Source organism: Ranitomeya variabilis, chromosome 3 (genome assembly GCF_051348905.1).
Source record: "Ranitomeya variabilis isolate aRanVar5 chromosome 3, aRanVar5.hap1, whole genome shotgun sequence".
In the NCBI taxonomy this organism is placed as follows: domain Eukaryota; kingdom Metazoa; phylum Chordata; class Amphibia; order Anura; family Dendrobatidae; genus Ranitomeya; species Ranitomeya variabilis.
This window is the reverse complement of record NC_135234.1, coordinates 452,906,831-452,930,626: the sequence shown is the minus strand read 5'-3', so window position 1 is coordinate 452,930,626 and position 23,796 is coordinate 452,906,831. Positions and strand designations below refer to the sequence as shown.

The 23,796-nt window shown below is 43.3% G+C and overlaps 1 protein-coding gene across 2 annotated transcripts in view; it reads right to left on the bottom strand.

The window, feature by feature from the left end:
- Positions 1-23,796, bottom strand: part of UPF3A (UPF3A regulator of nonsense mediated mRNA decay) — a 61,609-nt gene that overhangs the window by 17,615 nt on the left and 20,198 nt on the right. For both annotated transcript variants that reach the window (XM_077296567.1, XM_077296566.1), the window contains exons 3-7: positions 8,244-8,350; positions 7,274-7,372; positions 942-1,052; positions 772-827; positions 523-681 (exon numbers count right to left, since the gene is read on the bottom strand). In XM_077296567.1, coding sequence (XP_077152682.1) covers positions 523-681; positions 772-827; positions 942-1,052; positions 7,274-7,372; positions 8,244-8,350 — 532 coding nt within the window. The remainder of the gene's footprint in view (positions 1-522; positions 682-771; positions 828-941; positions 1,053-7,273; positions 7,373-8,243; positions 8,351-23,796) is intronic.

The window sequence follows — 23,796 nt, the reverse complement described above, 5'->3', positions numbered from 1 at the left end:
TGAATCAGAAGAACTATACTACATTTCAAAGTGGAGATATTTGCTAATATTGTTATTATTTCAACTATTCAATATTGGGATAGGATCTTGGAGACGGGATTACCCTTTTAAGGCAGCAAGACCCACAAATAAGCAACAACTGAAGTCAGCTGCAGTATAGGCCTCGTAATGCATCACAATGTAGGAAACCTAGCGTTTGCTTTCATCCATGGCTTCCAGACTTCAGGCAATCATTTTCTGCAAAGGATTCTGTACGAAGTATTAAAAATAAACATTTTATTTATGATAAAGATAATTTGCCCAATTACTTTTGATCCCCTGTAATGAGGTGGTGGATCTGGCCAGGCTGGCATAAATATTCCAAAAGTCACTTTTTTTTACGAAAATACTTTTGTAAAAAAAAATCAGTTTTACAGTAAAATTCTGACAAATACTGTTTGCTGAATTGGCGCCTATAACTCTATGTTCTATTTTACTACGTATTATTCATGAAATTACACAGAAGAAGATATACATTGCTACCTTTATACGTATTTCTTTTTCACACAATTTCTTTTGCTTGTCTGCTTCTTTCCGTTTACGCCTTTCTTCCTCTCGCCTTTTCCTTTTTTCTTCCTCTCTCAATCTCTTTTTTTCCAACTCCCGTCTCCTCCTCTCTTCCCTTTTTTCTTCTCGTATTCTCTATAACAAGGTTACATAAAGCCGCCAACATGAAGTGATACAAGAATCTGTGTTACATTACACCTGTTCTGGCATTGTGTTTTACCATACCTGTTTCTCTAACTTCCGATTTTTGATGAAGTCGAGAAGTGGAGTCGTTCTTCTCGCTGAAAATCAAAATTGCAATAATATTATACAAAGTATTCTTTATCAATGGAAATGGAACTAGACATGATGACAGCATTAGATAGACACACAGCAATAGACGGAGATGTACACACCAATCAGCTCCTTTGTTTTGGCTTCAATTTCTCCCAATAGTGTTTCTGGATTTGCACAAATCTTTTCCTCTTCTGCACAGTAGTTCTCCAAAAATTTCTTATATTCCACATCTGTACAATAAAAAAGCTTGTTTAGTTGCCATTGTCCTAGTAGGAACATTTATAGTTTCTTAGCAGTTTAATGTGTTGGAAATTACAAAGGTCCTTTACTTTATTTAGCATCTTATATATATACTAGTTGGTGGCCCGATTCTAAAGCATCGGGTATTCTAGAACATGTATGTACGTCGCGCTGTGAGTGGGGGTTAAATTCCGTGCCAATATCGCTGATTGGTCACGGCCAGCCGCGTAGTATATAGCAGTCATGTAGTATATAGCAGCCATGTAATATATAGCAGCCACGTAGTATATAGCACAGCCACATAGCATATAGCACAGCCCATGTAGTATATAGCACAGCGACGTAATATATAGCAGTCACGTAGTATATAACACAGACAGCCACGTAGTATATAGCAGTCACATAGTATATAGCAGCCACGTAAAATATAGCAGCCACGTAGTATATAGCACAGCCACGTAGCATATAACAGACAGCCACGTAGTATATAGCAGTGAAGTAGTATACAGCAGCCACGTAATATATAGCAGCCACGTAGTATATAGCACAGCCACGTAGTATATAGCACAGCGATGCAGTATATAGCAGCCACGCAGTATAACACAGCCCATGTAGTATATAGCACAGTCACGTTGTATATAGCAGCCACGTAGTATATAACACAGACAGCCACGTAGTATATAGCAGTCACGTAGTATATAGCAGCCACATAACATATAGCAGCCACGTAGTATATAACACAGCCCATGTAGTATATAGCCAGCGACGTAATATATAGCAGCCACGTAGTATATAACAGACAGCCACGTAGTATATAGCAGCCATGTAATATATAGCAGCCACGTAGTATATAGCACAGCCACGTAGTATATAGCACAGCGATGTAGTGTATAGCAGCCTAGTAGTATATAACACAGCCCATGTAGGATATAGCACAGCCACGTAGTATATAGCAGCCACGTAGTATATAGCAGTCACGTAGTATATAGCAGGCACATAATATATAGCAGCCACGTAGTATATAACACAGCCCATGTAGTATATAGCACAGCAACATAATATATAGCAACCATGTAGTATATAAAAGACAGCCACGTAGTATATAGCAGCCACGTAATATACACTATGTTCCAAATTATTATGCAAATTACATTTTTCTCGGATTTTCCTAAATGGTCGGTGCAAATGACAGTCAGTCTAATAAAAGTAATCACCCATTAGAGTATACATCGAATTTTATTGAAGAAACCTCCCAATGATAACAATATAATCTCAAAAATGAATAAAAACTCAAAACGCACTGTTCCAAATTATTAGGCACAGTAGTATTTCTAAACATTTGATATGTTTTAAAGAACTGAAAACACTCATTTGTGGAATTTGCAGCATTAGGAGGTCACATTCACTGAACAAAAAAGCTATTTAACTCCAAAACATCCTAACAGGCCAAGTTACATGTTAACATAGGAACCCTTCTTTGATATCACCTTCACAATTCTTGCATCCATTGAACTTGTGAGTTTATGGAGAGTTTCTGCTTGTATTTCTTTGCATGAAGTCAGAATAGCCTCCCAGAGCTGCTGTTTTGATGTGAACTGCCTCCCACCCTCATAGATCTTTTGCTTGATGATACTCCAAAGGTTCTCTATAGGGTAGAGGTCAGGGGAAGATGGTGGCCACACCATGAGTTTATCTCCTTTTATGCCCATAGAAGCCAATTACTCAGAGGTATTAATTGTCATGCATGAAGATGATTTTGTTCCTGAAGGCACGTTTCTGCTTTTTAGACCATGGAAGAAAGTTGTCAGTCAGAAACTATTTACTTTGCCGAGGTCATTTTCACACCTTCAGGAACCTTAAAGGGCCCTACCAGCTGGTTCCCCATGATTCCAGCGCAAAACATGACTCCTCCACCTCCTTGCTGGTGTCGCAGCCTTGTTGGGACATGGTGGCCGTCCACCAATCATCCACTACTCCATCCATCTGGACCATCCAGGGTTGCTCGACACTCATCAGTAAACAAGACTGCTTGAAAATTAGTCTTCATGTATGTCTAGGCCCACTGTAACCGTTTCTGCTTGTGAACACTGTTTAGGGGTGGCCGAATAGTAGGTTTATGCACCATAGCAAGCCTTTGAAGGATCCTACACCTTGAGGTTCGAGGGACTCCAGAGGCACCAGCAGCTTCAAATAACTGTTTGCTGCTTTGTAATGGTATTTTGGCAGCTGCTTTCTTAATCCAATGAATGTGTCTGGCAGAAAACTTCCTCATTATGCCTTTATTTGCATGAACTCTGTCTGTGCTCTGTTTCAGTCACAAATCTCATCAGAATATGATGATCACTCTTAAGTTTTCGTGAAATATCTAATGTTTTCATACCTTGTCCAAGGCATTGCACTATTTAACGCTTTTCAGCAGCAGAGAGATCCTTTTTATTTCCCATATTGCTTGAAACCTATGACCTGCATAATAATGTGGAACATCATTTTTGAGTAGTTTTCCTTTAATTAGAATCACCTGGAAAACTAATTATCACATGTGTTTAAGATTGATTTCAGTGATTCATTGAGCCCTGAGACACAATACCATCCACGAGTTTATTTGAAAAACAAAACAATTAAATCTTTATGACACTTAAATCCAATTTGCATAATAATTTGGAACACAGTGTATAGCAGCCAACTAGTATGTAGCACAGCCACGTAGTATATAGCACAGCGATGTAGTGTATAGCAGCCAAGTAGTATATAACACAGCCCACATAGTATATAGCACAGCTACGTAGTATATAGCAGCCACGTAGTATATAGCAGTCACGTAGTATATAGCAGCCACGTTATATATAGCAGCCTCGTAGTATATAACACAGCCCACGTAGTATATAACACAGCCCTTGTAGTATATAACACAGCCCTTGTAGTATATAACACAGCCCACGTAGTGTATAACACAGGCCACGTAGTATATAGCACAGCCCACGTAGTATATAACACAGCCCACGTAGTATACAGCAGTGTGGGCACCATATCCCTGTGAAAAAAAGAATTAAAATAAAAAATAGTTATATACTCACCTTTCGGCATCTAGCGAAGCTGTCCCGATGCGCGCGATGCTGCCGCCAGCTTCTGTTCCCAGTGATGCATTGCGAAATTACCCATATGACGTAGCGGTCCCGTGAGACCGCCAAGTCATCTGGGTAACTTCGCAATGCATCTCTGGGAAAGGAAGCTGCCGGCCGCATCACGAAGAGCTGGGAAAGCTGCGGAGTCGACGGAAGGTGAGAAAAGCATGATTTTTATTTTTTTTATTATTTTTAACATTATATCTTTTTACTATTAGTAAAAAGTGGTCCGGGATGGGGCGACACACTGGCGCTGACTGGAGGGGAGTAGGGAGGGGGCCCTGACTGGAGGAGAGTAGAGAGGGGCCAATTCGCGGCCGGACTAAGCCTGTCGCTGATTGGTCGCGGCGCGGGATTTCCGTTACAGACAAACAAACAGATGGAAGTACCCCTTAGACGATTATATAGATAGATCGGTGGATGTGTCCTTCTGTCTGAAGCTGGGATAGGCGGTGCCTGCACAGTGTGACGCCGAAGTCAGCGCATGCGCATACTGCACTATGGCGCCATTTTATTGAAGACACTGTGTATGCGAATTTACAGACACAATGTCTTCAACAAAATGGAGCCTGATATTACAGGATGCACACAAGTTGACTCCGGCATCATTTTATTGAAGAAATGTATTACAACGCCAACATAGTAGTGCGCACGCGCCGACAGTTGCCATTATGCCTATGGCCGGCACGTGTGCACTGCTATGTTGACGCTGTTGTACATTACTTCAGAAAAATGGAGCCTGATATTGCGGGATTCACACGCGTTGACTCCGGCATCATTTTTTTTAAGAATTCTACTACAGCGCCAACATAGCAGTGCGCATGTGCCGGCCATCGCCATTAGCCATATACGTTGCAGTACATTACTTCGATAAAATTGCGCTAGAGTCAGCACATTTATTAAAGACACTGTATAAATGTAACACTAAAAATACTTGCCACATGGTCATAGAATGGGTTCAATAGCTAGTTTTATATATACAGGAATGGAGCTAAATCCCACAATATACTGTATATATATATATATATATATATATATATATAAAGTATATATACACACATACTAATGTATGTTTTGTCATTACGTCAAGAAAATTAACTATATTCCTCCCAGGTGCTGCCGGCTTTCAGTCATGCAGGCGTGCCTGGAGCAATTACAGCGCACAGAGCAGCAGCTGTACTGTAACCATACCGCGGCACTGACTGACAGCCGGCTATGCGGGGCATCAGATCAGTACTATCAGTGAATAAAGTTCCTTTTCTCCCACTTCTCGCACTTTCAGTACAGTGGACGCCACTTTCATAACGCTATTGGGACAGGAGCTAGGGAGCACATAGAGCGCAATAGAGTTGTATCCAGTATAAAGTTACATTTCTATAAAGGCTATGGTAACCTGATAAGGCTGTGTTCACTTCACACCACTGTTTCCAATACGTTTATGCTCAGCTGCTGCAGATCCATAGGCCACCAGACCAGATGAGATTGTTGTGGAGAAAAAACATGGATTTTCCATGCTGCTGATGAATTGATGAATAGGTCCAGGGTACACAGGACTGTATTAAATAGCAGTTTACTTATCGACAAGCTTTGCAGTAGAGACACTTCGTCAGGATACACCACTCATCTGTGTACCCTGGACCTATTCATCAATTCATTAGTAATGAAGAAAATCCACGTTTATTCTCCACAATATTCATAACACCATTAACCTTCAGATTAACCCTATATCTGCAGATTAATAACATTATCAGACACGACAGATTCCCTTTAATAGTCTTTCTACTTTGTAAATGTTTGCTTTCACTGACAACTTGCATAGATCGTAATGATCTTACATGGATTCTGCTAGCAGGTTTTTGCTATGTAATCTGAAAACAACATGATTTAGAGGCAGAGACCCTGATTCCAGCTATGTATCATTTAGTTTACTGGGTGCAGCAGTTGTGAAACAAGATACAATCAGTCTACTGCAAATGCAGCATGCTGAGGTCTGTATTAACCCCACACCGACCACTAACTGACTGACAGTTTTCTGTATACATTGTACATTGGCAGAAAGCTGCTAATCAGGGGTAGGGGCGACGTTATAGACAGGGAGAAACCTAATCCTGCAGTAACAATATCTTGCTATAAAACACTGATTTTAATGAAACAACAACACCCAGCTTAGTAAGTGACACATCACTGGAGTCAGGCTCTTAACCTGTAGATCATGCTGCTCTAAGATTACATAGAAAATACCTGTAACACTAAGAATGTAGGATACATTATTAATTGTTTTAATTGTGATCTAATGTATGCTGGCTGCACAACACGAACATTGAAGGTCCGCATTTCGGATCACATGACGGACGATATCAGTGATAATGTTGCCAACTGCACTATTTCATATGCGTCACATTTCATTGCTCACCACAATAAGCAAATTGCATCTTTCCGAGTTTTGGCATAGAAAAGGTTAGGAAATCAGACAGAGGAGGAGATCACAGAAGACACTTACGAACCAGGGAAGCCTATTGGAAGTACAACTTAGGCACTTGTGTTCCCAATGGTCTGAATACGTGCGAAGAGGTTATGTTTCTTTACCAGTAATATATAAATAGCTTATTGATTCTTCTTTGCTGTGCGCTATGTTGTTCGTTCATTTCATTTGTTTATTTTTATGTTTCTTTCATTAATGTTGTTCTTATTTTCATTGCAGTTCACATTAGTATGTGATATCGCAGTGATGTGTCCCGGAACACCTCCCTCATATAAGGGGAGATCACAAGATCTAATTCCATAAGGTGCACATAATCAAGAATATATTTAATGTTTGCTCACATGCAATAGAGCAGCTTTGATAAAAGACTCAGGAATAGCGTCCGAAACGCGTCACCTTTGTCCATCAAACCATCATCTCTTCTTTCCTTTTGTGGATATGTCATTTTAAGAATTTTTGAATAAATCCATGTTTTTATTGGAGCTGGAAAATATTGTTTTCCTATTAAATTATATCATACACCTGTATACCCATACAATAGGTATTCTATTATTAAAGTTGTAAAGGTGTAGGAGAAAGCTGTGTACATTAAAGGGATAATGCTTACCATCTGCTAAGCTTCCAGCTTTTGTGTCTTTTTTCTTTAGTTTCTTTTTTGAGATTTTCTGAAAAGGTGCAAATTCAACAACCGCCGGATACTCCTGACCTGGGGAAACGTATTATAGGTGTTATTAGCATGGCAGGCCACAATACAGACTACAGTTTTGTCTGCAAAGGGTGGAGATGATAAGGGGCTCATATAGCAACCCCAGAATTTACCAGAATGTAACATGTTAAAGGGTTTTTCCCATATCAGCCTTTCATGGTGGAGATGGAAATAGCTCTGTCCTTACTGTGTCCATGTGGAGCTACGGAAACAGCCAAGAGAAACTGCACTGTTTCCATAACTCCCATAGAAATACATGGGAAACAGCATACAGTAGCTCAGCTGCTCTGGGATGGTTCCTTAGCTCCACTTCCAGTTGTCAGAGCAAGGACGGAGTTATTCCAGCCTTTTATGACCCTTTAATAAGTCTACATACAAAGGATTAGATGTCAGAAACTATAGGTCATTTCCCTTTATATTGGTGTTTTGTAGTGTTTTCTCTTATTCACGTCATCATGTAAAAAGAAAACAAATGAAATCAAGTATTAGCAATTTGTATTAGAAATAGTTTAATTTTTTTTTCTATAACAGGAGGTGCACATAAAATCTGCTTTTCACGCATTCAGATTTGCTGTGGTCCACAAAGAAAAAACGTGTACGAGTGAATGTCCCCTAACAGAACACCACTAAATAAGAACTGAACATGTGGATCACAAGTGATCGGGTGAGACCACGAAGGACTGAAACAACAGGGAAATAACGTACTGAAATGTGCATGTTCGGAACAGAAATATTTTCCATGTCTCTTGTGCTTTGACTTATAGCTTACATTGAATGGTATGCTGCTTCTTCTACTAATAATCTCTAATGATACAGTACATATCAGTGTAAACAAGGATATATAACAGAGAAGAAGTAGAACATGTCTAACCTTTGCTGTCAATGAATATAAATCCATCAAATCTGTCTCTGAAGAGAACAATGTCTTCGGGGTTTCTAAAATTGATGTAGGCTCTTGAGAAGAGATGTGGGTATAGACTGCAAGAAAAACAAGAGTATAGTACATGCATCGGCATTGTTCCAGAATCAGTATTAAACGATCATCGTCCTGCACTCTTTTGGAAGTCTCCATTTCACATGAAAAAAATTAAATCATTTGGAAATTCAAGGCAGCAACACATCTGAAAAAGTGTGGTCATGCTTAACAAAACACTGAACAATTAAGTGATGCTAATAAAAAACAGCTGGAGGGTACATTTTTTACTAAGTCATATTACTGCATGAAAAGAGCATGCAGAGCCGAAGAATAAATGCAAAAAGTGTAAATATTTATTAATTCACAAGCATAAAGATGCATAAATACATAATATACAAAATAGAAAAGGGAAGGTTAAAACAGAGTGAGTCACTTGCCAAGATCACACCGCAAAAAAAACCCCATACATATAGTGTTGCTAGGGAAGCAAATGCATATTCAGGCCATGTCACCAATAACCGGCGGTTATTGGTCCAGGCATCCCACGTGACACTGTCACATGGGTAAGATTGTGCACTATTTGAAGAGTCCTGATCTGCCTTTGGGCACCTCCCCTTGAGAAAGCCAAGCATTCGCGTTGCGAAACGCGCGTTGGGGTCCTCCACAGATCGGTCCCTGCCTGGTCCACACCGCCCCCCTACAATTCAGCGGTAAGCAGTGTCTTGTTACCTTCATTACTTAGTGTGGTGTGTGCATCTGTCTCCCACAGTGGTGACATGGCCTGAATATGCATTTGCTTCCCTAGCAACACTATATGTATGGGGTTTTTTTTGCGGTGTGATCTTGGCAAGTGACTCACTCTGTTTTAACCTTCCCTTTTCTATTTTGTATATTATGTATTTATGCATCTTTATGCTTGTGAATTAATAAATATTTACACTTTTTGCATTTATTCTTCGGCTCTGCTGGTACTCTTTCTTTCAATGATTCATATGGAGCAAGTTTGTCTTCTTGGTTGCGGGTCTTCTGAGCACTATTTAGTACTCTGATCGTCCCGCTTTAATTATGCCTTGTTTTGTTATAAATGAAAAGAGCATGGTAGAAAGGCAGAGTCTCTCAGAAGCAAAGACAGTCATAGGTTCACCAATCGGTAAACAACTGTGCTTACAAATTGTGGAAGAATTTTACAGAGCGTCCCAAAAGGAAATTAAGAGAACATTGAAGGCCTCATCACCGAGACCCCAACCAGCACCGTGATCTTTTTGGTATTTTTCTCAGTCGCATAGCCGTTGAATAGAGCACATGCTTAGCCACCACTCCATTTTAACCTTTCCTCACTGCATTGGTGAAGTGAGAAGAGACACAAGTTCAATACTCGTGCTCTAGATGGGTCCCCAGCAATCAGACGTTTATCATTTATTTTGCAGATAGGTGTTCTTGTGTGAGAAACCTCTTTAAAGATAATATTTCACTAAGTTGATGTTATCCCATATAAAAGTGTCATAATGTAGGGCCAGAGAGCTGATTCCAGAGCTCATCATTGAGAGGACTAATACAGTACAGAGCTCCCTATTGAGAGGCTAGAAGATAAAATTGTGAAATTGTCAAAACTAGAGCAAGAAGCTCAGTACGTGACCCATCATACATCAGCTGAATCAGGGTCTCTGCCCTGATTATATGCTTTGCTCAGACTGAGAAGCAAAAACCCAGGGTCGTATTTGCCACTAGGAACTGGAGGGCTGGTGTCTAAGGCAGAAGGTTGCGGGGCAACGCTAGCTTAAAAAATATACATATTTGTTATGTTATAACACTTCCTCTCCACTATACGAAATAGAAAAAACAGTGTCTTTGTGAGACAAGGGGTGATGCAGATTACTTGCTTAAAGACCCAAATACAAATGAAGATGTGTGTCGGCATTTATGATGTCATAAACGTGCATCGGCATCATCATGCTGCTGATATCACTGCAGCCCAATGAGGTCACCGCATCATGCTACAGACGTTGCTACAGAACCGCAGAGGAGGGAAGATGCTGGAGCAGCAGCCGATAAACGCTCAATGCTCTGTAGAGTCAAGGATACAAGGGGAAAGGGTCATTAATGAGAGTGAGGGCACAGTATGGAGAGGGAGCAGAATGGGGGAAGATAATGTGAAGAGGGTGCTCAGTATAGAGAGGAAGCATGGAAAGGGGCAGCATGGAGGGACAGTGTGAAGAGGGCTCAGTATGGAGAGGAGTAGAGTGAAAAGTGGGATAAGTATGGAGAGGGGGCAGAATGGGGAGACAGTTTGAAGAAACTACTCACTATGGAGAGGGGGCAGCGTCGGGGGGGGACAGTGTGAAGAAAGTACTTAATATGGAGATGGGGCAGTATGTGGGAAATAGTGTGAACAGTGAACTCTATATGGAGGGGGGGCAGTGTGAAAGAGGGCTCAGTATGTACAGGGAGCTCGGTATAGAGGAGACATTGTGGGTTAACAAGGTGGAGTCCATAGTTCATAAGTCAGAAAGGTGTGGTGGGTATAATTCATAAGGGGGACAGTGTGGTGGTTACAGTTCATAAGGTGAGTGCTGTGGCGGCTGTAGCTTATAAGGGAGGACAGTGTGCAGTCATAGTACATAAGGAGGGAATTGTGAGGCCTGCAGTTCATAAGGTAGACGGTTTGGTGGTCATAGTTCACAAGGGGTTTCAGTGTCACAGTTATAGTATATAGGGGTAATGTGTAGAAAGAATATTTTACATGAGAGGGCTGTTATTTTTGAGGACAATGTATTGGGATGCGCTGGAGAAAAACAGAGAAAAGGGAAATCAGCAGAGGTTGAGCTTTGGCTTTGAAAATTCATCATGACATGGAGACCAGAGGAAGAAGAAATGGATGAGAACGACTCCAAACAGAGAAGATGTCAACTATAAGGTACCTAGATCTAAGGATGCATTTACACTTACCAATCACAACTTTAAACGACTAACAATCTGCTATATGAAGTCGATCAGCAGTCATTTAATTGCCTTCTTAGACAGGCCATCTACATTTTCATGTGTACAGATCGAACGATAACATGATTCTTTTGTGGGCATCGAATAGCATTTTTCTCAGCAGCCCATGTTTACACAAGACGATGGGTTGCCGAGAACATATTTAAAAGTCATTTCACCAGCCGAACAAACATTTTGCTTGTGCATCAAGTGATTGGCAGCCTGTTTAGATAGTCCGTTAGGCCAGTATAAATGGACTTTTTAATTCTGAGCAGATCAGTGAGGGTCACAGGTTCTAAGATCCTCATCGACCACTCAAAAGTGTGCAGCTCAGGAAACAGGAGTGCACACTGTTGTGAATTCTGCTCTTGGGCTCCCTCCGGTGGTTGTTGGTGGTAGTGCAGTTGTCTTGGGGTTGTAATCCTGGACAGGTGTTTCTGCTGATTTCAGCTCTATTAGGTATTTAGGTGTGCAGGATCCATGAGTCCTCGCCAGTTGTCCATTGTACTTGGAGGGATTGCATCTCTCTCTGGCTCCTCATGCCCTGCTGCCAATTCAGCTAAGATAAGTGTCTGGTTTTTGTCTCTGTGCACACATGCAGTGTGCTTTGCAATTCAGTGCAATTCATTGTGTTTTTGTCCGGCTTAGACTTTGTTTGGATTTTTCAGTCATGCTGGATTCTCAGGAGATGCAGATATACTTTCTATGTCTTTAGTTAGATGTAGTATATTTGTATTATCTGCTGTGGATATTTTTAGGATTTTAATACTGACCGCTTAGAATTCTGTCCTATCCTTTTCTGTTTAGCTAGAAGTGCCTCTTTTGCTAAATCCTGTTTTTCTGCCTGCGTGTGTTTTTCCTCTTATACTCACAGTCAATATTTGTGGGGGGCTGCCTATCCTCTGGGGTTCTGCTCTGAGGCAAGATAGAATTCCCATTTCCATCTATAGGGGTATTTAGTCCTCTGGCTGTGTCGAGGTGTCTAGGACGTGTTAGGTACATCCCACGGCTACTTCTAGTTGCGGTGTTAGTTTAGGGTTTGCGATCAGTACAGGTACCACCTACTCCTGAGAAAGTCTCTCATGTGGCTCCAAGGTCACCGGATCATAACAGTACAACTGGCCCACAATGAGTTAAATGCATCTCAGAAGAAGGGAAGAAAGAGCCATTTTTTTTCTGTAGCCTGCTTTGTCTTTTCTTCCCTCTTTTCCTCTGGGTGACTGAGGAGTCTTGTGCTAGCATGGATGTTCAGGGATTAGTTTCTCGTATAGACCAGCTTGCTGCTAGGGTACAGGGTATTTCTGATTATATTGTTCAGACTCCGCTTTTAGAGCCTAGGATTCCTACTCCTGATTTGTTTTTTGGGGACAGGTCCAAATTTTTGAGTTTTAAAAACAATTGTAAACTGTTTTTTGCTCTGAAGCCTCGATCCTCTGGTGATCCCATTCAGCAGGTTAAAATTGTCATCTCCCTGCTGCGTGGCGACCCTCAGGATTGGGCATTTTCCCTGGAATGTGGGAATCCGGCCTTGCATAATGTAGATGCCTTTTTTCAGGCTCTAGGATTATTATATGATGAACCAAATTCTGTGGATCAAGCGGAGAAGACCTTGTTTGCCCTGTCTCAGGGTCAAGAAGCGGCAGAATTGTATTGTCAGAAATTTAGAAACTGGTCTGTGCTGACTAAATGGAATGAGGATGCTTTGGCGGCAATTTTCAGAAAGGGTCTTTCTGAATCTGTTAAAGATGTTATGGTGGGGTTTCCCACGCCTGTTGGTCTGAGTGATTCTATGTCTCTGGCCATTCAGATTGATCGGCGCTTGCGGGAGCGCAGAACTGTGCGCGCTGTGGCGTTGTCCTCAGAGCAGATGCCTGAGCCTATGCAGTGTGATAGGATTCTGTCTAGAATGGAACAACAAGGATTCAGACATCAGAATAGGTTGTGTTTTATTGTGTCGATGCTTCTCATGTCATTTCAGTCTGCCCAAAGCGTACAAAGAGAATCGCTAGTTCTGTTACCATCGGAACTGTACAACCTAAATTTCTGTTATCTGTGACCTTGATCTGCTCATTGTCGTCATTTTCTGTCATGGCGTTTGTGGACTCGGGCGCCGCTTTGAATTTAATGGACTTTGAATTTGCCAGGCATTGTGGTTTCCCCTTGCAGTCTTTGCAGAACCCTATTCCTTTAAGGGACATTGATGCTACACCTTTGGCTTAAAATAAACCCCAGTTTTGGACACAGGTGACCATGTGCATGGCGCCAGCCCATCAGGAAGATTGTCGTTTTCTGGTGTTGCATAATTTGCATGATGCTATTGTGCTGGGTTTTCCATGGTTGCAGATACATAATCCTGTGTTGGATTGGAAGTCTATGTCTGTGACTAGTTGGGGTTGTCAGGGGGTTCATAATGACGTTCCTGTGATGTCAATCTCCTCTTCCTCCTCTTCTGAAGTTCCAGAGCTTTTGTCTGATTTTCAGGATGTAATCGATGAGCCCAAGTCCAGTTCCCTTCCACCGCATAGGGACTGTGATTGTGCTATTGACTTGATTCCAGGCTGTAAGTTTCCTAAGGGTCGACTTTTCAACCTGTCTGTGCCAGAACATACCGCCATGTGGGGTTATGTTAAGGAGTCTTTGGAGAAAGGGCATATTCGGCCATCTTCTTCACCGTTGGGAGCGGGATTTTTTTTTGTTGCTAAGAAGGATGGCTCCTTGAGACCCTGTATTGATTATCGCCTCTTGAATAAGATCACGGTCAAGTTTCAATACCCTTTACCTTTGCTTTCCGATTTGTTTGCCAGGATTAAGGGGGCTAGTTGGCTTACTAAAATTGACCTTCGGGGGGCATATAATCTTGTTCGTATTAAGCAGGGTGACGAATGGAAAACTGCGTTTAATACGCCCGAAGGCCATTTTGAATACCTTGTGATGCCATTCGGGCTCTCTAATGCTCCATCTGTTTTCCAGTCCTTCATGCATGATATCTTCCAGAATTATCTTGATAAATTCATGATTGTATATTTGGATGACATCTTAATTTTTTCCGATGATTGGGAGTCTCATGTGAAATAGGTCAGGATGGTATTTCAGATCCTTCGTGATAATGCTTTGTTTGTGAAGGGGTCTAAGTGTCTCTTTGGAGTGCAGAAGGTTTCTTTTTTGGGCTTCATTTTTTCTCCCTCATCTATAGAGATGGATCCGGTTAAGGTTCAGGCCATTCATGATTGGATTCAGCCCACATCTGTGAAGAGCCTTCCTTCACAAATTTTTGGGCTTTGCTAATTTTTATCGCCGTTTCATTGCTAACTTCTCCAGTGTGGTTAAACCCCTGACCGATTTGACGAAGAAAGGCGCTGATGTAACGAATTGGTCCCCTGTGGCTGTCTCTGCCTTTCAGGAGCTTAAACGCCGATTTACTTCTGCCCTGGTGTTGCGTCAGCCAGATGTTTCTCTCCCGTTTCAGGTTGAGGTTGACGCTTCTGAGATTGGGGCAGGGGCCGTTTTGTCTCAGAGGAATTCTGATGGTTCCTTGATGAAACCGTGTGCCTTCTTTTCCCGTAAGTTTTCGCCTGCTGAACGCAATTATGATGTCGGCAATCGGGAGTTGTTGGCTATGAAGTGGGCGTTTGAGGAATGGCGACATTGGCTTGAGGGAGCCAAGCACCGTATTGTGGTCTTGACCGATCATAAAAATCTGATTTACCTCGAATCTGCCAAAAGGCTGAATCCTAGACAGGCTCGATGGTCCCTGTTTTTCTCCCGTTTTGATTTCGTGGTCTCGTATCTTCCGGGTTCTAAGAATGTTAAGGCTGATGCCCTCTCTAGGAGTTTTTTGCCTGATTCTCCTGAGGTATTGGAGCCGGTCGGCATTCTGAAGGAAGGGGTGGTCCTTTCTGCCATTTTCCCTGATTTGCAACGGGTTCTGCAGGAATTTCAGGCTGACAAACCTGACCGCTGTCCAGTGGGGAAACTGTTTGTTCCTGATAGATGGACTAGTAGAGTGATTTCTGAGGTTCATTGTTCTGTGTTGGCTGGCCATCCTGGTATTTTTGGTACCAGAGATTTGGTTGGTAGGTCCTTTTGGTGGCCTTCTTTGTCGCGTGATGTGCGTTCTTTTGTGCAGTCCTGTGGGACTTGTGCGTGGGCCAAGCCTTGTTGTTCCCGTGCTAGTGGGTTGCTTTTGCCTTTGCCGGTCCCTGAGAGGCCCTGGACGCATATTTCTATGGATTTTATTTCAGATCTTCCTGTTTCCCAGAGGATGTCGGTTATCTGGGTGGTTTGTGACCGGTTTTCTAAGATGGTTCATCTGGTGTCTTTGCCTAAATTGCCTTCCTCTTCTGATTTGGTTCCCTTGTTTTTTCAGCATGTGGTTCGTTTGCACGGTATTCCGGAGAATATTGTGTCCGACAGAGGTTCCCAGTTTGTTTCTAGGTTTTGGCGGGCCTTTTGTGCTAGGCTGGGCATTGATTTGTCTTTTTCTTCCGCATTTCATCCTCAGACAAATGGCCAGACCGAGCGAACTAATCAGACTTTGGAAACTTATTTGAGATGCTTTGTGTCTGCTGATCAGGATGATTGGGTGGCTTTCTTGCCATTGGCCGAGTTTGCCCTTAATAATCGGGCTAGTTCGGCTACCTTGGTTTCGCCCTTCTTTTGTAATTTTGGTTTTCATCCTCGTTTTTCTTCGGGGCAAGTTGAACCTTCTGATTGTCCTGGTGTGGATTCTGTGGTTGACAGGTTGCAGCAGATTTGGGCTCATGTGGTGGACAATTTGGTGTTGTCTCAGGAGGAGGCTCAGCGTTTTGCTAACCGTCGTCGGTGTGTTGGTTCCCGGCTTCAGGTTGGGGATTTGGTCTGGTTGTCTTCCCGTCATGTTCCTATGAAGGTTTCTTCCCCTAAGTTTAAGCCTCGGTTTATTGGTCCTTATAGGATTTCTGAGATTATCAATCCTGTGTCCTTTCGTTTGGCCCTTCCGGCCTCTTTTGCCATCCATAATGTTTTCCATAGATCTTTATTATGGAAATATGTGGTGCCCGTTGTTCCCTCTGTTGATCCTCCTGCTCCTGTGTTGGTTGATGGGGAGTTGGAGTATGTGGTTGAGAAGATTTTGGATTCTCGCTTTTCGAGGCGGAGGCATCAGTACCTTGTCAAATGGAAGGGATATGGCCAGGAGGATAATTCTTGGGTTTTTGCCTCTGATGTCCATGCTGCTGATTTGGTCCGTTTCTTTCATCTGGCTCGTCCTGATCGGCCTGGGGGCTCTGGTGAGGGTTCGGTGACCCCTCTTCAAGGGGGGGTACTGTTGTGAATTCTGCTCTTGGGCTCCCTCCGGTGGTTGTTGGTGGTAGTGTAGTTGTCTTGGGGTTGTAATCCTGGACAGGTGTTTCTGCTGATTTCAGCTCTATTAGGTATTTAGGTGTGCAGGATCCATGAGTCCTCGCCAGTTGTCCATTGTACTTGGAGGGATTGCATCTCTCTCTGGCTCCTCATGCCCTGCTGCCAATTCAGCTAAGATAAGTGTCTGGTTTTTGTCTCTGTGCACACATGCAGTGTGCTTTGCAATTCAGTGCAATTCATTGTGTTTTTGTCCAGCTTAGACTTTGTTTGGATTTTTCAGTCATGCTGGATTCTCAGGAGATGCAGATATACTTTCTATGTCTTTAGTTAGATGTAGTATATTTGTATTATCTGCTGTGGATATTTTTAGGATTTTAATACTGACCGCTTAGAATTCTGTCCTATCCTTTTCTGTTTAGCTAGAAGTGCCTCTTTTGCTAAATCCTGTTTTTCTGCCTGCGTGTGTTTTTCCTCTTATACTCACAGTCAATATTTGTGGGGGGCTGCCTATCCTCTGGGGGTCTGCTCTGAGGCAAGATAGAATTCCCATTTCCATCTATAGGGGTATTTAGTCCTCTGGCTGTGTCGAGGTGTCTAGGACGTGTTAGGTACATCCCACGGCTACTTCTAGTTGCGGTGTTAGTTTAGGGTTTGCGGTCAGTACAGGTACCACCTACTCCTGAGAAAGTCTCTCATGCGGCTCCAAGGTCACCGGATCATAACAGCACACACATTGGAGTATGGATGTGGTATAAAGAAGTAGAAGTGTGCAGCTCAGGAGACAGGAGTGCACACACATTGGAGTATGGATGTGGTATAAAGAAGTAGAAGTGTGGAGCTCAGGAGACAGGAGCATTTGACTTTCTACAGCATTCATACTCCACTTTGAGTGTGCTCCTGTCTCCTGAGCTGCCCACTTGTAAGAGGTATTTTGTGCTATTGCTGGTGTTTTCGGGTTCCATATAAGATATCTTCTAAAAGCTAAGCTAATGTTTAACCCCTTTACCCCCAAGGGTGGTTTGCACGTTAATGACCGGGCCAATTTTTACAATTCTGACCACTGTCCCTTTATGAGGTTATAACTCTGGAACGCTTCAACGGATCCCGGTGATTCTAACACTGTTTTCTCGTGACATATTGTACTTCATGATAGTGATAAAATTTCTTTGATATTACCTGCGTTTATTTGTGAAAAAAATGGAAATTTGGCGAAAATTTAGAAAATTTCGCAATTTTCCAAATTTGAATTTTTATGCAATAAAATCACAGAGATATGTCACACAAAATACTTAATAAGTAACATTTCCCACATGTCTACTTTACATCAGCACAATTTTGGAACCAAAATTTTTTTTTGTTAGGGAGTTATAAGGGTTAAAAGTTGACCAGCAATTTCTCATTTTTACAACACCATTTTTTTTTAGGGACCACATCTCATTTGAAGTCATTTTGAGGGGTCTATATGATAGAAAATAACCAAGTGTGACACCATTCTAAAAACTGCACCCCTGAAGGTGCTCAAAACCACATTCAAGAAGTTTATTAACCCTTCAGGTGTTTCACATGAATTTTTGGAATGTTTAAATAAAAATGAACATTTAACTTTTTTTCACAAAAAATTTACTTCAGCTCCAATTTGTTTTATTTTACCAAGGGTAACAGGAGAAAATGGACCCCAAAAGTTGTTGTACAATTTGTCCTGAGTACGCCGATACCCCATATGTGGGGGTAAACCACTATTTGGGCGCATGATAGAGCTTGGAAGCGAAGGAGCGCCATTTGACTTTTTAATGCAAAATTGACTGGAATTGAGATGGGACGCCATGTTGCGTTTGGAGAGCCCCTGATGTGCCTAAAGATTGAAACCCCCCACAGGTGACACCATTTTGGAAAGTAGACCCCCTAAGGAACTTATCTAGATGTGTGGTGAGCACTTTGACCCATTAAGTGATTCACAAAAGTTTATAATGCAGAGCCGTAAAAATAAAAAATCATATTTTTTCACAAAAATGATCTTTTCGCCCCCAATTTTTTATTTTCCCAAGGGTAAGAGAAGAAATTGGACCCCAAAAGTTGTTGTACAATTTGTCCTGAGTACGCTGATACCCCATATGTGGAGGTAAACCACTGTTTGGGCGCATGGGAGAGCTCGGAAGGGAAGGAGTGCCGTTTGACGTTTCAATGCAAAATTGACAGGAATTGAGATGGGACGCCATATTGCGTTTGGAGAGCCACTGATGTGCCTAAACATTGAAACCCCCCACAAGTGACACCATTTTGGAAAGTAGACCCCCTAAGGAACTCATCTAGATGTGTTGTGAGAGCTTTGAACCCCCAAGTGTTTCACTACAGTTTATAACGCAGAGCCATGAAAATAAAAATTATTATTTTTTCCACAAAAATTATTTTTCAGCCCCCAGTTTTGTATTTTCCCAAGGGTAACAGGAGAAATTGGACCCGAAAAGTTGTTGTCCAATGTGTCCTGAGTACGCTGATACCCCATATGTTGGGGTAAACCCCTGTTTGGGCACACGGGAGAGCTCGGAAGGGAAGGAGCACTGTTTTACTTTTTCAACGCAGAATTGGCTGGAATTGAGATCGGACGCCATGTCGCATTTGGAGAGCCCCTGATGTGCTTAAACAGTGAAAACCCCCCAATTATAACTGAAACCCTAATCCAAACACATCCCTAACCCTAATCCCAAAGGTAACCATAACCACACCCCTAAGGCTAGTTTCACAGTTGCGTTTAAATCCGCAGCGTTTAAAACGCATCCGCAAGTGGTGGAAAAAACGCATATAAACGCGTACAAACGCTGCGTTTTTTAGACGCATGCGTTGTCGCATGCGGTTAAAAAAACGCATCGTTTACATGCGTTTTTTCCTGCGTTTGCATTTTTGGTGCGCATGATGAGAAATTTCACAAGAGAAAAATCAAGATAACCAGACACCGCCAATGGGACTACAGAGGGAGTGTATTATGGGATCTCTATATATAGACCCTAGGGCTACTGAAATTTTAACAGTTTGCTACTGTATCCTGTGTCATGATGGATCTTCGCATGGAGAGCTGTTATTTCAACCTGGATTTGAGCTTCAAGCTGTTTCTTGCCTGTGCTTTTGCTTGGGAGCAAGACAGAAATCACGAAAGATGGAGAAGGAGACAACGTAGGCGTTTTTGGAGGCACCCATTATCGAACTACGTGAGAGCCGTGGAGCCTATCACACGCTCTATGCCGAGCTTAATGCCAACCCGGAGAAATTCCAGGAATACACACGAATGTCGCAAGACTCGTTCCGGGATTTGCTTGCTCGTGTCCAAGGAGCCATACGGAGACAGGACACCCAGCTCCGTAGAGCGATTCCACCCGAGGAACGTCTGCTGGTTACATTAAGGTTACGTTCAAAATCTAAACCAATGACAGTCCAAATTTAGTGTTTTCTGACATGTATATTTTGGGTATTTTCCTTTCTTTCTTAAGCGTAACCACACCATAAAAAGAATAGATTGTAATGTTTTTTGTGTTTGTTTTACTTCCAGATTTCTGGCCACCGGAGAGAGTTTATCATCCCTCCACTTCCAATACCGGCTTGAAATATCCACCCTGTCCGGAATAGTTGCGGACACCTGCCGGGCTTTGTGGAATGTACTCCGGGATGAGTTTATACCCCTACCCACCGTCGACATGTGGCTTGAAATTGCGGAACAATTCTGGAGTGTGTGTGATTTCCCCAACTGTTTAGGAGCGGTGGATGGAAAGCACATTCGCATTATTAAACCAGCCAGAACAGGATCGGAGTACTTCAATTACAAAAAATATTTTTCTGTTGTACTCATGGCAATAGCCGATGCGAACTGTCGCTTCATCGCCGTGGACATTGGAGCTTTTGGCCGTGGCAACGATTCCCAGACTTTCAAGAACTCGGATATGGGCCACCGTGTGTATGACAAAAATTTCAATTTTCCACCGCCACAACCTCTTCCCAACACTCAAGGTCCACCTATGCCATTTGTTATGGTTGGGGATGAGGCCTTTCAGATGTGTGAAAACCTACTGAAGCCCTATTCCAATCGGGACTTGAACCACACTAGAAGGATCTTTAACTACAGACTGACCAGGGCCCGAAGAACAGTAGAGTGTACCTTTGGCATTCTGGTCGCTAAATGGCGCATTCTTGCATCAGCCATAAATCTAAAAGTGGAAACAGTCGACGAGGTGGTCAAAGCCTGTGTGGTTCTGCACAATTATATAGTGGTTAAGGAGCAACCCAACATTGAACTGGATGAACCAGTTGCACACCCACTGCCCGATTTCCAGCATCACCAGCTGCGGTCAACTGCAGCCGTTGGTCTCATGCGGGACCAATTTGCTGCCTTTTTTGATTCAGATATTGGATGTGTGTCATTGCAGGACAATGTTGTGTAAATGTCCTGTTGTAATTACATCTGTACCAGTAATTTTCTACAATGATAATAATATGTCTCATTAATAAACTTTAGTTTTGTTTGTGTTGACCGTGTCTCCTATCTTTTTCCTCTCCAAACCAAGGCTGTCCTAAAACTGGAAGTATTTGATCTGTATTTAATATCAGTTTTTGTAATCAAAAACCAGGAGTGGGTGATAAAAGCATAGGTGCTAGTTATTATGTTAATATCAGAATTTACCTCTAATTGTTCCACTCCTTGTTTTGGCTTACAAATACTGATATAAAGCACTGGAAACATACTGCTAGTGATGGCAGCCATGTTGCTTTATTGGTAAGCTTGTTGACGTCATTGTGTCATGATTCTCTTCTCCTGTTTCCATTGGACACAAACTGAAGCGACAATCACTGTCACACTATCTATACTCATCAAGTCAGGTGTTAGAAATAATGAATTCATGATGAACATATACAGGCTCATGAATTCACTATTTCTGACACCTGTGCAGGTGAGCATAGATATGTAGTGTGTGATCGCCATTGTCCCCTCAATTTGTGTGTAATAGATTATGTATAAAGAAGAGAAAATGGTGGTTATACAAGGCAGTTCTCTACTCAACAGGTCAGGTGTCATAACTAATGAGTTTTTTGACACCTGACCTGTTCAGTAGAGGTCTGCACTGTATTTCCACCCTTTTCTCTTCAGACTGCCACACTAGGCACAGACAAAAAGAGATTATGGAGATACATGTAATATTTTTTGGGCCACCTCATATCTGTATACTAAAAACACAGAAAACTGCAGTCTTTTTATTTTTAACTAGTTGAGATATGATGTGGCCCAAAAAGTAAGTGTGTGGCGAAGTTTCTTGGCGCACGTTTTTTTTTTTGTTTGCCTGGTTGTGGGAGGTCTTGGTGGGCTCATATGGCGTGGCGTGGTGGCGGGTGACCTGTCAGGGTCCGGCTGCACTGTGTCAGAGTCCATAGTGCTCGTAGATCGTGCAGCCATGCCAGAGTCTATAGTGCTCGTAGAGCATGCAGCCATGCCAGAGTCCATAGCGCTAGTAGAGCGTGCAGCCATGCCAGAGTCCATAGCGCTCGTAGAGCGTGCCGCCATGCCAGAGTCCATAGCGCTCGTAGAGCGTGCAGCCATGCCAGAGTCCATAGCGCTCGTAGAGCGTGCAGCCATGCCAGAGTCCATAGCGCTTGTAGAGCGGAAGGCCATGCCAGGGTCCTGCTGCATCGTGGAGGTGGCGGTACGGAAGGCCATGCCAGGGTCCTGCTGCATCGTGGAGGTGGCAGTACGGAAGGCCATGCCAGGGTCCTGCTGCATCGTGGAGGTGGAGGTACGGAAGGCCATGCCAGGGTCCTGCTGCATCGGGGAGGTGGCGGTACGGAAGGCCATGCCAGGGTCCTGCTGCATCGTGGTGTAGTGCAGCGCCCCAGAGTCCTGGTCGCTGCAGTACTGACACTCCGCCACTAAGGGGAGTGATGGTACGTCTGATGGCACTTAAGGAGTTCACCTGACCAGGTATCACAGTCACACACTACATTTCACACTCTGGCCACCAGGGGGAGCAAAGGGTTCTATGTATTAGGCCACTCCTCACAATCTGGTAAAACTGGGGGCTGGATAGGAAGTTAGTCAGAAGCTGACTGGGTTGGATCCAGGCAACATCCTGTGGCAGAGGGTGTTGCGGGGGAAGATTCAGGGGGGTCTCTGTCAGGGGTGGGATCCTGGCAGTGACCTAGCGAACAGAACAAAACGTTACGGAGCCGCACCTGCACCCGTTGCGGCGGCATCCTAAGAAAGGAAAAGAAAAGAAGTTTATTGTGGAGAAGTGAGAAACGAGATCGCAGCAAAAAGGAGATAAAGCCAGTAGGAGTCGTGCCGTAAGATCGAGGCAACATCCTACTGAGGCGCGTAGCCGGTGGCCGGAACGACGAGGAAGTATTTGGCTCCAAGCAATACTTTAAACAGCGGCAGGACAGTTAATTTTAGGTTCGCTGTCTCACCTAAATCACCTAAGCAGACATAGGGGGCAATTGTGGGAGAGTGGCGACGCTAGGGTCCCGGAAGAACTCCAGGCCTACCCGTCATACGGGTGCGTCCTTTCCATATCATCTGGGGACGGAGAAGAACATCAGAATAGTTGTGAGAAAGAACATCAGAGAAAGAACATCAGAGACAGACACAACAGTTGTGAGGACTATCCTGTGGTGCTCAGCAGGGAGGTACTACAACACACAGGCGCTAGAAGGTAGGCACTGATTTCCACCTGCAAAGGAAACTCTGGATGTGCCTTCGGACCGGCCGGTCTCAGCCAGCCCTGTTAGCAGTACTCTGGATTGAGGATCCTGAAGCCTTCAGTAAAGAGGTAAAGAGACTGCAACCCTGTGTCCTCGTTATTCATCACGACTTGCACCACGCACCACCATCACATCTTTCATTGGACGCCCCTTAGCAGGGTCACGGACCGGGTCTAGCCACCGTGACAACCCCAGAACTGAGACAGAGAGGCCCGGTATCGAGTACCCCGTGGTCCTGCGTCTGGGGGCACTCCAGTGTCAGTGGAGGTCCAAGCAGGAGCAGCGGATGTCATGGTGGTGGCGGTGGAATGTCCAACTGCACTCGGCATGGTGGTGGTGCTGTAGTGGTGTCCAGCTGTGGAAGGAATTGAGGTGGGTGTGCAGTGGGATGCCTGGCCTCTGGAGGTCGGCTTTCACTTGATCAAGGCTTTTGCTGACCTCCTGGATACGTGCATTC